This window comes from Dama dama, chromosome X (assembly GCF_033118175.1).
Source record: "Dama dama isolate Ldn47 chromosome X, ASM3311817v1, whole genome shotgun sequence".
Lineage (NCBI taxonomy): Eukaryota > Metazoa > Chordata > Mammalia > Artiodactyla > Cervidae > Dama > Dama dama.
The window spans coordinates 36,777,146-36,794,883 of record NC_083714.1 but is presented as its reverse complement, the minus strand read 5'-3'; the positions used below and the strand labels follow the sequence as shown (position 1 = coordinate 36,794,883).

General features: G+C 36.2%; 1 protein-coding gene across 3 annotated transcripts in view; it reads right to left on the bottom strand.

Moving 5' to 3' along the window:
• Window positions 1-8,129: 8,129 nt before the first annotated feature.
• PHF6 (PHD finger protein 6) overlaps window positions 8,130-17,738 on the bottom strand; it is a 56,076-nt gene continuing 46,467 nt past the window's right edge. The window contains exons 10-11 of one of the 3 annotated variants that reach the window (XM_061138053.1): window positions 11,615-11,744; window positions 8,130-11,285 (exon numbers count right to left, since the gene is read on the bottom strand). In XM_061138053.1, coding sequence (XP_060994036.1) covers window positions 11,615-11,744 — 130 coding nt within the window. In that variant the 3' untranslated portion in view covers window positions 8,130-11,285. Of the gene's footprint in view, window positions 11,745-17,738 lie in introns of all 3 variants that reach the window. The other 2 variants (XM_061138054.1, XM_061138055.1) reach the window with 2 other exon arrangements.

The following is a 17,738-nucleotide window of genomic DNA, read 5'->3' as shown; positions in this document are numbered from 1 at the left end:
TTATCACTATGACTGATGGTATCATTAACAGGCAGATAAAATTCAGGTCAGGACAATCTGATGTGACACTCATGCTTGAGTAGCCAGCACATTGGGTAAAAATGTCCAGAAGAATAGCATAGTGTCCCATTTGAGACTCAGCTTCAGTGAGTGGAGCAGACTGTGGATAAGGACTGGAACTAATCAGCAGACCACACAGGTTGACAGTTTGATCAGTTGATTGTGGTGACAGTACAAGAGGGCAAAGACCAGGACACCATGGAACACTTAGATCAGGGTAGGAGGAAGAGTCAGGAAAGGAGTAGTCTTGAATGGGTGGTATAGATCATGGAAATTAAGGTAAGAGAGTTTCCAGGAGGGCATCAAAGGAAAAAAGATAGGAACATTTTAAAGTTTTATGTCAACCACCTTTCTAGGAAATGGCCTACAAATAGTTGGCTGCATTTCCAAGTTTCATGAAATGGAGTGACTCTAGTTATTAAATGCAGTAAAGGCAGCCTAAATCCTTTCCTACCTTGCTTCTTTCCCAGGGAAAAAGAAAAACCTGTCAAGCCTTTTTCCTAAGCAACATATGTTTTCTTTAACGCCTTTCCCTGCCCCCTGCCCCCTCCATCTGCATCCCCAGCATACTGGATACCTGCCCTAGGCTTCTTGGACACATGGGATGAGCTGAATCACTTAAGAACCATTCTTCCAAGGGAGGTCTGAGAAGACTATTGTATTTGAGGATAATGCCAAAATTTCAGCTCTCTGATCTGGAAACTTTCAGACACTGCTTATCTTTTATGCTTGCTCTCTAACAGAGAACTTGAGACCAGGGTCCAAAGAATTATTGCTTCCTGGTAATACTAAATCAATACTAAATACAGAACATAAGCCTATTGGGCTTAAGGATCAGGAACATTTGAAAATAAGCCTTTCTGTTAAGTTATCTGGCTAAACTCTGAAATGAAAATACCAGTCTTCATTATCACTGAAGTTTGAAGTTACAAAAATGAACCCTCTAGTGAAGTTATCCTGTTTTTGGCTCCTCCTTAAAGACTTAATTATTTCATAAGCATATGAAAAAAAGGGAAGGAAACATGACCAAAGGTCAAGTTATTGGTAAATTTTTAAAAAAATTGTTTGTAAAAAAAAAAAAGAAAAAAGAAAAGCTATTTGTAATATTATACATCTGACTTAAATCTATTTAAGTAAAATATTTGTTTGGCTAAAGCCATAAATACCCAATTAGGACAAAATGTTAAACTAATGGCATCAAGTCATGGTTCCAAATCAGGAAAGGAGTACGTCAAGGCTGTATATTGTGACCCTGCTTATTTAACTTATATGCAGAGTATATCATGAGAAATGCTGGGCTGGATGAAGCACAAGCTGGAATCAAGATTTCTGGGAAAAATATCAATAACCTCAGATATGCAGAGGACACCACCCTTATGGCAGAAAGTGAAGAACTAAAGAGCCTCTTAATGAAAGTGAAAGAGAGGAGAGTGAAAAAGTTGGCTTAAAACTCAACATTCAGAAAACTAAGACCACGGCATCAGGTCCCATCACTTCATGGCAAATAGATGGGGAAACAATGGAAACAGTGAGAGACTATTTTGGGGGGCTCCAAAATCACTGCAGATGGTGACTGCAGCCATGAAATTAAAAGACGCTTGCTCCTTGGAAGAAAAGTTATGACCAACCTAGAAAGCATATTAAAAAGCAGACATTACTTTGCCAACAAAGGTCAGTCTAGTCAAAGCTATGGTTTTTCCAGTAGTTATGTATATGGATATGAGAGTTGGGCTATAAAGAAAGCTGATGTGGTGTATTACAACAAATTGAAAGATAAAAACCATATGATTATCTCAATAGATGCAGAGAAAGCCTTTGACAAAATTCAACACTCATTTATGATTAAAACTCTCCAAAAAGCAGGAATAGAAGGAACATACCTCAACATAATAAAAGCTATATATGTCAAACCCACAGCAAGCATCACCCTCAATGGTGAAAAATTGAAAGCATTTCCCCTGAAATCAGGAACAAGACAAGGGTGCCCACTCTCACCACTACTATTCAACATAGTGCTGGAAGTTCTGGCCACAGCAATCAGAGCAGAAAAAGAAGTAAAAGGAATCCAGATAGGAAAAGAAGAAGTGAAACTCTCACTGTTTGCAAATGACATGATCCTCTACATAGAAAACCCTAAAGACTCTTCCAGAAAATTACTAGAGCTAATCAATGAATATAGTAAAGTTGCAGGATATAAAATTAACACACAGAAATCCCTTGCATTCCTATATACTAACAATGAGAAAACAGAAAGAGAAATTAAGGAAACAATACCATTCACCATTGCAACAAAAAGAATAAAATACTTAGGAGTATATCTACCTAAAGAAACAAAAGACCTATGTATAGAAAACTATAAAACACTGATGAAAGAAATCAAAGAGGACACAAACAGATGGAGAAACATACCGTGTTCATGGATTGGAAGAATCAATATTGTCAAAATGGCTATTCTACCCAAAGCAGTCTATAGATTCAATGCAATCCCTATCAAGCTACCAACGGTATTTTTCACAGAACTAGACCAAAGAATTTCACAATTTGTATGGAAATACAAAAAACCTCGAATAGCCAAAGTAATCTTGAGAAAGAAGAATGGAACTGGAGGAATCAACCTGCCTGACTTCAGACTCTACTACAAAGCCACAGTCATCAAGACAGTATGGTACTGGCACAAAGACAGAAATATAGATCAATGGAACAGAATAGAAAGCCCAGAGATAAATCCACGAACCTATGGACACCTTATCTTTGACAAAGGAGGCAAGGATATACAATGGAAAAAACACAAACTCTTTAACAAGTGGTGCTGGGAAAACTGGTCAACCACTTGTAAAAGAATGAAACCAGAACACTTTCTAACACCATACACAAAAATAAACTCAAAATGGATTAAAGATCTAAATGTAAGACCAGAAACTATAAAACTCCTAGAGGAGAACATAGGCAAAACACTCTCCGACATAAATCACAGCAAGATCCTCTATGACCCACCTCCCAGAATATTGGAAATAAAAGCAAAACTAAACAAATGGGACCTAATGAAACTTAAAAGCTTCTGCAAAACAAAGGAAACTATAAGTAAGGTGAAAAGACAGCCCTCAGATTGGGAGAAAATAATAGCAAATGAAGAAACAGACAAAGGATTAATCTCAAAAATATACAAGCAACTCCTGCAGCTCAATTCCAGAAAAATAAATGACCCAATCAAAAAATGGGCCAAAGAACTAAACAGACATTTCTCCAAAGAAGACATACAGATGGCTAACAAACACATGAAAAGATGCTCAACATCACTCATTATTAGAGAAATGCAAATCAAAACCACAATGAGGTACCATTACACGCCAGTCAGGATGGCTGCTATCCAAAAGTCTACAAGCAATAAATGCTGGAGAGGGTGTGGAGAAAAGGGAACCCTCTTACACTGTTGGTGGGAATGCAAACTAGTACAGCCGCTATGGAAAACAGTGTGGAGATTTCTTAAAAAACTGGAAATAGAACTGCCATATGACCCAGCAATCCCACTTCTGGGCATACACACTGAGGAAACGAGAATTGAAAGAGACACGTGTACCCCAATGTTCATTGCAGCACTGTTTATAATAGCCAGGACATGGAAGCAACCTAGATGCCCATCAGCAGATGAATGGATAAGGAAGCTGTGGTACACATATACCATGGAATATTACTCAGCCATTAAAAAGAATTCATTTGAACCAGTCCTAATGAGATGGATGAAGCTGGAGCCCATTATACAGAGTGAAGTAAGCCAGAAAGATAAAGAACATTACAGCATACTAACACATATATATGGAATTTAGAAAGATGGTAACGATAATCCTATATGCAAAACAGAAAAAGAGACACAGAAATACAGAACAGACTTTTGAACTCTGTGGGAGAATGTGAGGGTGGGATATTTCAAAAGAACAGCATGTATACTATCTATGGTGAAACAGATCACCAGCCCAGGTGGGATGCATGAGACAAGTGCTCGGGCCTGGTGCACTGGGAAGACCCAGAGGAATCGGGTGGAGAGGGAGGTGGGAGCGGGGATCGGGATGGGGAATACGTGTAAATCCATGGCTGATTCATATCAATGTATGACAAAACCCACTGAAATGTTGTGAAGTGATTGGCCTCCAACTAATAAAAAAAAGAAAGAAAGAAAGCTGAGTGCTGAAGAATTGATGCTTTTGAAATGTGGTGTTGGAGAAGACTTGAATTCCTTGGACAGCAAGGAGATCCAACCAGTCCATCCTAAAGGAAATCAGTCCTGAATATTCATTGGAAGGACTGATGCTAAAGCTGAAACTTCAATACTTTGGCCACCTGATACGAAGAACTGACTCATTTGAAAAGACCCTGATGCTGGGAAAGATTGAAGGCGGGAGAAGAAGGGGACAACAGAGGATGAGATGGTTGGATAGCATCACTGACTCAATGGACATGAGTTTGAGTAAACTCCGGGAGTTGGTGGACAGGAAGGCCTGGCGTGCTGTAGTCCATGGGGTTGCAAAGAGTTGGACACGACTGAGTGACTGAACTGAACTGACAGAATGTCATCAATTCATTCTTGACTACATTCAATTTATTCTTTAGAAACTTTCTTGATAACCAAGTATTCATGTTGTTTTTTCCCCTAATTTATTTATTTACTTAAGGCTATGCTGGGTCTTTCTTGCTGCTCAGGCCTGTCTCTAGTTGTGGCGAGCAGGGGCTCCTCTCTAGTTGCAGTGTACAGGCTTCTCATTCTGTGGCTTCTCTTTTTGAAGCACAGGCTCTAGGGCACTTGGGCTTCAGTATTTGCAACACCTGGGCTCAGTAGTTGTGGCTCCCGGGCTCTAGAGCACAAGCTCAATAGTTGTGGCTTATGGGCTTCGTTGCTCCATGCCATGTGGGATCTTTCCAGACCAGGGATCAAACCCATGTCTCCTGCATTCACAAGTGGATTCTCTACCACTGAGCTACCAGGGAGGCCCCTATTCACGTTATTTTCACTCTTATTTCTTATTTTATATTCAGACATGCAGGTAACAGGTGCTTGAAATTCTTAAATGAAAAAAAAAATTTCTAAAAAAAAAAAAAATTTCTAGCAGATAAGCTAAAAGCATGATATGTATATCAAGTCATTTTTTCTAGTTAGTCTTAGATTTTATTCATACAAGGACAAACCAAAAAAAAATATACAAGGACAAACCAACTAGTTGAAAAGGTCAAGTGATTCTACCTTGTTTTTTACATAATTGACCAGTTGTTAAGACAGTGTTTGGGGAGTAGGAACCATCTCAACAGAAAAAGGTCATAGGAATTCTTCAACAAAATAGTACACAACCCCTTCAAGTACACGGAACTGAGTCACATCTGACCCTGGACACACAGAGAAGATCCATCTGGCAGCAATGAACAGCTATGAGCAAGCTGTTACTTTTCAGAAAGCAGAATGAAGGGAAACAATTCACCAATAATTAATATGAATAATAATGCATACAAAACTGTTGATAATACATACGAAACAAAACCTTTTGACTTAATCTTTTCACAAATGAAATACAATTTCCCAAAGATAATTCATATTCCACTTTGAGATATAGTCTATTTGGTCTTTACAACAAAATTAAAACTCCACAGAATTCTCTATAGAGCATGTATGATTTTTTTTAAAGGCACCACACCTCTTTTTCATTAAAAAGCACTCCTTTGGAGTAGCAAAGCAGGGAAGCTTAGTCCCTATAGGTGGACTTTTAAATTGGTACAAAGTTTTTGGATGGTGATTTTTTTATCAAAACTTTAAATGTACATACCCTTTACTTAGAAGTTCCACTTCTGAAATATAGCCTAAGAAATTACTTGCTTAAGAACATGAAGATGTACGTGAGACTGGACAGAACTCCAGTTCATCCATATACTCCAATGCCATGGTGCTGCTAAACAGAATGTGAGAAATCTAGTTGTGCTGACACTTTGTAGTGTTGTTCAAGTGAAAAAGACAAGGTGCAGAACTGGAAGTACAGCATGAGACTATTTATGCTAAGTTATATCTTAACATAAGCATTTGGCAGAATACACATCAAGTACAGGGGAATAGGCTGGTAGAAAAGGGGGGATTTTAGCATTTTGCTTTATACATCTGTATATTTTCATGTTGTACAAAGACTACATAACATAAAATTCACCCTTTGAAGTATATAATTTGTGGTTTTTAGTGTAGTCACAAAGTTGTATAACCACCACGATTATTTAATTTCACACATTTTCATCACTCCCAAAAGAAACTCCATGCCAGTTATTTCTTACCCGCACTCCCCTCCACAGCTCCTGCACCCACTAATCTGCATTCCGTCTCTATGAATTTGCCTCTTCTGGACATTTCATATAAATGGAATCCTACACTATGATGATCATAGTGTAGTAAGCTGGCTTCATCCATGTTTAGTATGAATCAGCACTTCATTTCTTCTTATGGCTATATATGACTTTAATAAATAAAAAATCTGTAAATAGCTCTGATTTTAAAGCTACTCAAATAAACAGAAAAACCTTACCCTTTTGTACAAATGACTTTATAGAAACTCAACAGCTCTAAATCCAGTGTCCATATTAAAATACAGTTTATTTCTAACTCCCTGCTCCTAATACTCCCTTGAATATTTACTCTCTCAGGTCCCATTTAAAAGGTTGCCTCTTCAAACAGTACTCGTTTTCACATAAATCTATTAGACTATTATCATTCACACAGCAGAATGCTTTTTGCCCAGGTGTACCTTCCCTATCTCCCCACCACTGGCCCCACCCCCAACATAAAACATATTTGTAAGTCTACAGACGTGTATAGGCAAAGGTAGAATTTGGGAGTTTATGGCCTCGCTATTTTGACAAGGACCCAGGTCTGGTTGACTTCAGTACATTGACCACAGGCAGAAATGTCTGCTACAGTGTAACAAAGTAAAATGCTATCATTAACTTCCATAGTAACTTATTATTAACTTCCATAGGTATTTTTATAGCTTTCATCTTCTGAATAAAAATCAAGACTGTATTTTTGCCTTGTCCTTCAAGTTTGGTTACCTCATTATCTGAACAAGGCAAAATTATGTGATACTCGTTGATACATAAAGCAGCACTGTCACAGGGACTGGGTTTTTCTCTTAAAAACATGGGCTGGCCAAAGAATTTTCCTAGGAAATTCTACCACATTTATGCTTTGGAATGACCTCAGCAATGCTGAAAAAAGAAAACAAAAAAACACCCCAATCCCAAACCCCAGCTGTAAATAGTTTCAATTAGCTAAAGAAAAACCACATAATTCTCTTCTCCATATTTTTATTGGGTAATTAAATGAAGCTAAGTAATGGATTTCCAATGTGCACGCACACACACACTCACTCACTCACTCAAACATGACAGGTAACATTTGCAATAAAGCATACTATAGTTCTAGTTCCAGCATTAATCAGAAATCTCTTACTTGATTTCTTTTTCCTCTTGAGTATGGATGCAAGCATGCAGGTTAGAAATTATATGTATGGAATGAGCATATTCTACCAACTAAAACTTTGATTTCTGCCCTCAATAGGACCATCTCAATATATGAGCACTACTGCTAGAAGTAAGTTGTCCACAGTAAAGGGAGTACATTTAAATCTTTAAGGTGGAATTCCTTTATGACAAGGATATTAACCTTGCACCCTTATGAGCAAGCTGATAAACTATACTAGGAGTTTGGGTTTATCTTTAAAATCACCTTCTAACTAGGTTTCAGAGGATCTGATGTAAATCATAGGTATCTGAATCATGTAATGATAAAAGAAACAAGATGCAATGCAGTTCTATCATACTTTTGAAAGATTTGCTGTTTCTCTCCCTGATAAAGCCTTATGTATGAAACATTGAAATTAACTCAAATTCACATTTATCTCTCTCTCATACTTATATAACCACAAAGTTATTAAACAAATTAGGCATTTCACCTTGAAACAATAGCAAGACTAAAAGGAACATAATACTATTGCAGTTACAGATAAGCTTCACCATACCCTTGCACAAAAAAGACATAAGTACAAACATCAAAGTCATAACTCATTTATTGAATGAATAGTATATGCAAGAATACCAATAAAAGGAAACTAATACTACAAACTACAATTTTGAAAATAAAGCCAATATAACAGGAACAAAATATACATAATATGAGAGGAATGTTTGATTTTGACCCATAATGCATTCCTTATCTTTACAATAACCTAAATGTCTGTTAGAACAAAACTGTATACCTTGGTCTAACTTTAGTGCTTCTTAAAAAAGCAACAACATTCTAGAACACTTTTCTTTTGCTTTGAGATATTTAAGATTCACACATTTGTTCAAGTACATAGATTCTGATTCAACAGTAGATCTACATATCTTGTTATTCTCTTAATATCTTGAGTAACATGTACTCCTGAGCAAGTACGATCTGAAATTCTAAAACTGCTGATCCTTGAAATAAAATGTACTTCAGTTGTGGGTTTTTAATAAATTGAGATGAAAGTAAAACTCACCCTTCCCACCCCTCCTCCCCCCAGGAACAAAGAGCTCTTATTAAAGTATAGAAACTCAAGTCTATCTTTCTACTCTAAAGAACATTTCTTACTAACATTTCTGGTAAGGCAATAAATGCTCCAGAATAATCTTCAATATATGCTTGCAAAGATTACACTGTTTAATATCGATAACAAAAACAAAACAAAAAAAATGGAAAAAAGGAAAAAAGAAAAAAATGCTTCAAAATTTTAAGCTAAAATATGCATAAAGGACAGTCATGGCAGTATTTTTTGAAATGATGTAAATGTTATATACTTATCAAATAATGTCATGCTTATTAAAACTACAGTTAAGGACTTAAGAGATGAACAGTAAATACACTGCTGAGGTCCATTTTTCTAAATATTCATACCACAATGTAATTACTACCCAAAAGATGATGATGCTACTTGGGAACATAAGTACTGTACAATTTTTACATTGTAAGGCACTTTTACTCAGCATGTGACGAAAACATGGATAGAGAATCAAAATATTGGAAGTTTACAACCAAAGGTGATTTTTCATGTGACTTCAATTTACATTTTAATTTTTAATGAAAGACTGTTTAGCCAATGACACCACAGTGAGAAAAATAGGTAGCCAGCCACTTATCTAGCCAACCAAATGGTAAAGTGCTATTCTGGTTGCTAGTGGCAGAGAAAGGGTTGAAGAAACCCATACAAAGTCATACACTTTATTACATAACAAATTCGTTAACTGACAGCTATAGTATTTGAAGTCCGTTACATGATTATTGACTGGCCATTATTACCCCTTGGCACCTTCCATTTTTCCTAAAAATATCATTACAGTAGTTGTCCAAAAATGAAGGTGCTCTATTATTCCATGGGTAAGTCTATGGCACACAATGTAAAAATGATCTAGACACAGTGATTCAAAGATTTAAAATAATGGGTTTCAAGCTGCTGTAAGGAAATAAAGTACAGATCCTTTGGGAAAAGTCACATAGCTTGGTAAACAAACATCTAGATCTGTTGTTGCACTTCAAGTCATGGTGAATTTTGAAAATTCATCACATACATACACAAAAAAATCCAATGGTATATTTAGAGCAAAAGGAGAACAACGTATAGGGCAATCCACTACTAAAGCTAGTTTCCTTCTAAAAATAATAAAAGATGGTTAAAATAAAGCAATCATTGAGTCCCTTGATTTAAGTAAATGTGTGAATACACACTTGACAAATGTGACTTTAAGGGACTAGCAGTTAAAAAAAATCAGTCATTAAGCACAGTGTAATTTTCCACCTGTTACATTTTTAAAATGCTTTTCCATAAGCTGCAGAACATCTCAATGTACAGTCAAGTTAACATGTTTATTTTTTGTTGGCTAATCTGCTTTAATGTGGTAGGTTAACTAATAAATCAGAAATCAGAATCCCTACCCTTGATACTGAGGTGCTATGGTAATATTAGGCAGAACACAACTAAAGTTTTTTGGTTTTGCCACAAAGAAATAGATAAATGTGCTTCAGCAGGTAAGTGGAAGAAAATGTCACTAGCTAGAAATGCCAGTGTGAAAATCCTTTCTAAAAAGCTGGGTTCTTAGGCTTTGAGAAACAATTCTGATGATCAATAAAACAATACCGAACGTTACCAGAAGGAAAATAGGTCACAGAAGCCTATTTTATAGATAAGCAAAGCAATGAATGAAAACATTAAAAATATTAAATAAAGTTTCTAAAATAGTGGTCACAAAATTAAAAATAAATACTGTTTTATGCAAAGACTGTTTTTTTTTTTTTTACTTCTACAGCACATGAGACCTCCTTACATACTTTGGGCCAATATATGAAGTGTTCCACAAAAACACGGCACTTGAGAGGAACAAGTTTCAGACATGGTGGCTAAAGTCCTTAGTAAGTGGTAACCCCTTAAATCTTAAAGAGGTTTCATTTGCTGTTGCCAAATGTTAGTTTAAACTTGAAAGGATCCAATCATTTTGCTAGAAGCTCTTTGTATGACATGAAAAGAGAAGAGGTTTACTGTCAAGAGAATTTTGGCATAAGCACTGGAGCTCAAAGCTTATAATAACCAGTTGCCTGAGTCCATGCTGGTCAGTGAGAACAACTTTAACAGGAACCAAATGAAAAGCTTTAGCACACTTCTTGGAAGAGATTTTTTAGCATGTGCTGTCAAAGCCAAGAGAAAAAGAAGGTTCTCTTCATTTCTAGCCTCCGTTACTTGAGCGTGGAAAAAAAAATCCAAAAATTCCCATGTGTTGCCACCAGAGGCGTGTGTGCACTGTAAAGTGAAATTTGCTTACGTTTTCCCTTGAGTATGAATCCACTAAACAAACTTAGACACTCTAAACAGTAGAACTTTGTTCAGTCCAGAAATATAGCTTACTTCATTTCAATGTCTGCTTTAACTGTTGACACTATACACAGGGTTAATAGTGTTTCAATTGCTTCCCAGAAACTGCAAACTACAGCTACGTGATATCAACATGTCAAACTCTGCCATCTAGTGAAGGCTCATAAAACAAACAAGATGCTTTTAGGCAGTTCAATGAAGAATCTAAGAGTTGGGCAGTAAAAAGTTACAAACCCTTTTTGATTTTAGAAAACAGTGAAAAAAGAATAGTAGTTATGGATGTCTTATTCATTCCCAGTTTTCTAACTCTGTCCCATGAACCTGTTTAAAAGATGATAAAAAAATGTAAAATATGATGCTTGAGGGGAGCACAATAAATAAAATGTTATTGAGGAGTAAGAATATCTTATTTGTTTGACACTACAACTACATTTATTGATAAAGTGGATAGCTTGTTTTTACAGTTACAAAATCAGCTAGTTAAAAGAAAAAAAACTATGCAAGCCTACACATCCTCAGCATTCTAGTAACATGCTTAACTAAATATAGTAGCATTAAAAAAAAACCAAACTGCACATTATTAGTTCAATATATATTTATCAGTGTGTATTGTATTCTGACAACACAGCCAATATAGTTAACTTTCATACCTAGTTTCCATTAAGCTGCTGCTGAGTTAGTTGTTGCTGATCAATTTCTACTTTTCCTCGGCTTTTACTCTCTCGTTCTTCATCTTCTTCATCTCTCTCATCATTTCCACTATGATTTTTACAATATAGTCTACAATGATGAAAGATAAAAATCTCAAAATGTTTGTCATTATTGATGAGAACATATTTACATCATTGGTGGATGAGGTTGATGCCCATTTAAAATATGGTCTCCTCATCCATGCTTAAAAACACTCCACAATTAGGTAAAGGTTCATTTCTATTTAATAGAAAGGAAAGCACTCTATTAATTAGATACAAAAAGTTCATCTGAAATAAAACCTCTGGTTTAGAATGAAAGTTACCACATATGTCCAAATATAAGGCAATTCCTCACTTTGCCCCTGAAAAAGGTTTTCAGCCAACATAAAAATATCAATTTTCAGTATATATGTGAAAGTGTCAGTTGCTCAGTTTTGTCTGACTCTTTGTGACCCCATGGACTGTAGCCCACCAAGTTCCTCTGCCCATGGAATTCTCCAGGCAAGAATATGGGAGTGGGTGGCCATTGCTTTCTCCAGGGGATGTTCCCAACCCAGGGACCGAACCCAGGTCTCCTGCATTGGCAGGCGGATTCTTTACCATCTGAGCCACCAAGGAAGCTTTACTATTGGTGCTTTACTATATACGCACCAATATATTTTGCATAATCAATCATCTCCACCATAGTCAAAGAAGGGTGGGGGATGATCTGAGCTTAGTTATAGGTCAATTATACACAAGATGACAAGATGGAACAATGCTTTAAAAATGTTCAGTAGATGTCCTCTTGTGGGCAGCAATGGATAAAAGATGATCACGTAAGAATTCATCTGCCACAGACAATGTAAGAGTAGCTTTAGCATGAAAATTTCTAACAAGTGAGTAGAATAAACAGCAGAGGTGTGGTTGGTGGGACAACAAGGATAATTGACTTATGACATAGTTTTGCTCATCACTTTTTATTCTTAAAACATTTTCAATAATTTTCAAAGAACTATGGAGAATCTCTACTCTTCAAACACTGCACATTAGGAATCACTTTTTAAATGATGACTTCAAATATCAAGAGCGAGACTTCTATATAGTGTACCTATGAAGTATCATCCTCCAAAATACAACCTGAATCTAATTAAGCCTTTGAACCAAGTTATAAATACAGGTAATACAGAGGGGTAGAAAATGAGGTATATGAAACCATGAACAAGCAAATAGATAAAATCTAGAACATGGGGCTTTCCCAGGACAACTTATCAGGGTTCTTCAATAAGTAGGAGGAAAAGGCAAGGGTGGAGTGGGGACTGCTCTTTATTGACAGACTTAAGAGACTTCCATTAAATACTATGTAAGGACTGTGAATGTACTGAAATTTGAACAAATCAAGGCCAAAAGAACATTTTCAAGACAACTGGGGAAAGGTGCAAGTGGACTGGGTACAAAATGATACTAAGAATTTACAGTTAATTTTTAAAAGTGTGATAATAATCATATAGTGATACTAAAGTATATAAGGATAAAATGACAGAAGATCTGGGATTCTGCTTAGACATACCTCAAAAAGAAAAAAATGTAGATGAAACAACTGTGGCAATAACTTGGTACCTGCTGAGACTAGGAGTTGTGTAGTTTTAGAAATTTTTATAACAGAATTTTATCTAAAAGATGAGCTCAAAAAAATAAAAAAATAAAAGATGAGCTCTTTCTTTGTTAGAAAAATATTAATCTTTTCTGGGATTATTTTTCACTCAAGGACTATTTCCCGTAGGCCTATTATGTGTCTTTCCCCCGTGTGGACACCCAGGCCACAGGTGTCAACCAGTCAAAGAAGATCTCTGCTGTTGCAGAACTTACTGTTTTATGGTGGGAAGCTGAAATTTTAGAAAACTATATATTTATATAGTTTAGAAATATAATAAAACAGGATACAGAGATCACTGTATAATCTTCTCTGGCCTTTTTAATATGAATATATTCACGATATATCCATCCTAAAGGAAATCAGTCCTGAATAGTCATTGGAAGGACTGATGCTGAAGCTGAAACTCCAATACTTTGGCCACCTGATGCAAAGAACTGACTCATTTGAAAAGAACCTGATGCTGGGAAAGATTGAAGGCGGGAGGAGAAGGGGACAACAGAGGATGAGATGGCTAGATGGCATCATCGACTCAACGCACATGAGTTTGAGTAAACTCCGGGAGTTGGTGATGGACAGGGAGGCCTGGTGTGCTGTAGTCCATGGGGTCCAGACACGACTGAGCGACTGAACTGAACTGATCCATGATCCAGAGAGGGTTGGTAAAGAAAGAAGGGAAGGAAGCCATTTCATGCAGAAATATTCCTCCTTTCATTTCCTCCTATCTGACCATTCTTCTCTCCCCAAACTACTCGGTTATGGATTTATTTGAACTCAATGGTCTCCATGAAAAAAGCTAGACTCCACCTTCTAATTTTAGAAACAAATTTCAAAGTGAAAAAATAAAAAGAACATTTCAAATCATCATAGACCCAGTCCAAATATTTTTGTTCAGAGATGACCACTGCAACATGGTGTTCTAACAACTAAAAAAACCATCTAAATGTCTAAAAGAACTGATTAAACAAGCTAATACACCCATTCAATGGAATATTAGACAACCATTAAAATGGTGATGTACTACTGTTTAACATCACAGAAAAAATGCCTCTGCTAAAGATACAGGAGGAGAAAGGCCATGAGAAAATACTCGAGGAGATAATAGCTGAAAACTTCCCTAAAATGGGGAAGGAAATAGCCACCCAAGTCCAAGAAACCCAGAGAGTCCCAAACAGGATAAACCCAAGACGAAACACCCCAAGACACATATTAATCAAATTAACAAAGATCAAACACAAAGAACAAATACTAAAAGCAGCAAGGGAGAAACAACAAATAACACACAAAGGGATTCCCATAAGGATAACAGCTGATCTATCAATAGAAACCCTCCAGGCCAGAAGGGAATGGCAGGACATACTGAAAGTAATGAAAGAGAATAACCTACAACCTAGATTACTGTACCCAGCAAGGATCTCATTCAGATATGAAGGAGAATTCAAAAGCTTTACAGACAAGCAAAAGCTAAGAGAATTCAGCACCACCAAACCAGCTCTTCAACAAATGCTAAAGGATCTTCTCTAGACAGGAAACACAGAAAGGTTGTATAAACATGAACCCAAAACAGCAAAGTAAATGGCAACAGGACCACACCTATCAATAATTACCTTAAATGTAAATAGGTTGAATGCCCCAACCAAAAGACAAAGATTGGCTGAATGGATACAAAAATAAGACCCCTATATATGCTGTCTACAAGAGACCCACCTCAAAACAAGAGACACATACAGACTAAAAGTGAAGGGCTGGAAAAAAATATGTCACGCAAACGGAGACCAAAAGAAAGCAGGAGTCGCAATACTCATATCAGATAAAATAGACTTTCAAATAAAGGATGTGAAAAGAGACAAAGAAGGACACTACATAATGATCAAAGGATCAATCCAAGAAGAAGATATAACAATTATAAATATATATGCACCCAACATAGGAGCACCGCAATATGTAAGGCAAACGCTAATGAGTATGAAAGAGGAAATTAACAGTAACACAATACTAGTGGGAGACTTTAATAACCCACTCACAACTATGGATAGATCAACTAAACAGAAAATTAACAAGGAAACACAAACTTTAAATGACACAATGGACCAGCTAGACCTAATTGATATCTATAGGACATTTCACCCCAAAACAATCAACTTCACCTTTTTCTCAAGTGCACACGGAACCTTCTCCAGAATAGATCACATCCTGGGCCATAAATCTGGTCTTGGAAAATTCAAAAACATTGAAATCATTCCAGTCATCTTTTCTGACCACAGTGCAGTAAGATTAGATCTCAATTACAGGAAAAAAATTGTTAAAAATTCAAACATATGGAGGCTAAATAACACACTTCTGAATAACCAACAAATCATAGAAGAAATCAAAAAAGAAATCAAAATATGAATAGAAATGAATGAAAATGAAAACACAACAACCCAAAACCTATGGGATACTGTAAAAGCAGTGCTAAGGGGAAGGTTCATAACATTACAGGGTTACATCAAGAAACAAGAAAAAAGTCAAATAAATAACTCTACACCTAAAGCAATCAGAGAAGGAAAAAATGAAGAACCCCAGGGTTAGCAGAAGGAAAGAAATCTTAAAAATTAGGGCAGAAATAAATGCAAAAGAAACAAGAGAGACCATAGCAAAAATCAACAAAGCTAAAAGCTGGTTTTTTGAAAAAATAAACAAAATTGACAAACCATTAGCAAGACTCATTAAGAAACAAAGAGAGAAGAGCCAAATTAACAAAATTAGAAATGAAAATGGAGAGATCACAACAGACAACACTGAAGTACAAAGGATCATAAGAGACTACTACCAGCAGCTCTATGTCAATAAAATGGACAACTTGAAAGAAATGGAAAAATTCCTAGAAAAGTATAACTTTCCAAAACTGAACCAGGAATAAACAGAAGATCTTAACAGACCCATCACAAGCAAGGAAATCGAAACTGTAATCAGAAATCTTCCAGCAAACAAAAGCCCAGGACCAGATGGCTTCACAGCTGAATTCTACCAAAAATTTGGAGAAGAGCTAACACCTATCTTACTCAAACTCTTCCAGAAAATTGCAGAAGAAGGTAAACTTCCAAACTCATTCTATGAGGCCACCATCACCCTAATTCCAAAACCAGACAAAGATGCCACAAAAAAAGAAAACTACAGGCCAATATCACTGATGAACATAGATGCAAAAATCCTTAACAAAATTCTAGCAAACAGAATCCAACAACATATTAAAAAAATCATACACCATGACCAAGTGGGCTTTATCCCAGGAATGCAAGGATTCTTTAATATCCACAAATCAATCAATGTAATACACCACATTAACAAATTGAAAGATAAAAACCATATGATTATCTCAATAGATGCAGAGAAAGCCTTTGACAAAATTCAACACCCATTTATGATTAAAACTCTCCAGAAAGCAGGAATAGAAGGAACATACCTCAACATAATAAAAGCTATATATGTCAAACCCTCGGCAAACATTACCCTCAATGGTGAAAAATTCAAAGCATTTCCCCTGAAATCAGGAACAAGACAAGGGTGCCCACTCTCACCACTACTATTCAACATAGTGTTGGAAGTTCTGGCCACAGCAATCAGAGCAGAAAAAGAAGTAAAAGGAATCCAGATAGGAAAAGAAGAAGTGAAACTCTCACTGTTTGCAGATGACATGATCCTCTACATAGAAAACCCTAAAGACTCTTCCAGAAAATTACTAGAGCTAATCAACGAATATAGCAAAGTTGCAGGATATAAAATTAACACACAGAAATCCCTTGCATTCCTATACACTAACAATGAGAAAACAGAAAGAGAAATTAAGGAAACAATACCATTCACCATTGCAATGAAAAGAATAAAATACTTAGGAGTATATCTACCTAAAGAAACAAAAGACCTATATATAGAAAACTATAAAACACTGATGAAAGAAATCAAAGCAGACACAAACAGATGGAGAAACATACCGTGTTCATGGATTGGAAGAATCAATATTGTCAAAATGGCTATTCTACCCAAAGCAATCTATAAATTCAATGCAATCCCTATCAAGCTACCAACGGTATTTTTCACAGAACTAGACCAAAGAATTTCACAATTTGTATGGAAATACAAAAAACCTCGAATAGCCAAAGTAATCGTGAGAAAGAAGAATGGAACTGGAGGAATCAACCTGCCTGACTTCAGACTCTACTACAAAGCCACAGTCATCAAGACAGTATGGTACTGGCACAAAGACAGAAATATAGATCAATGGAACAGAATAGAAAGCCCAGAGATAAATCCACAAATCTATGGACACCTTATCTTTGACAAAGGAGGCAAGGATATACAATGGAAAAAACACAAACTCTTTAACAAGTGGTGCTGGGAAAACTGGTCAACCACTTGTAAAAGAATGAAACCAGAACACTTTCTAACACCATACACAAAAATAAACTC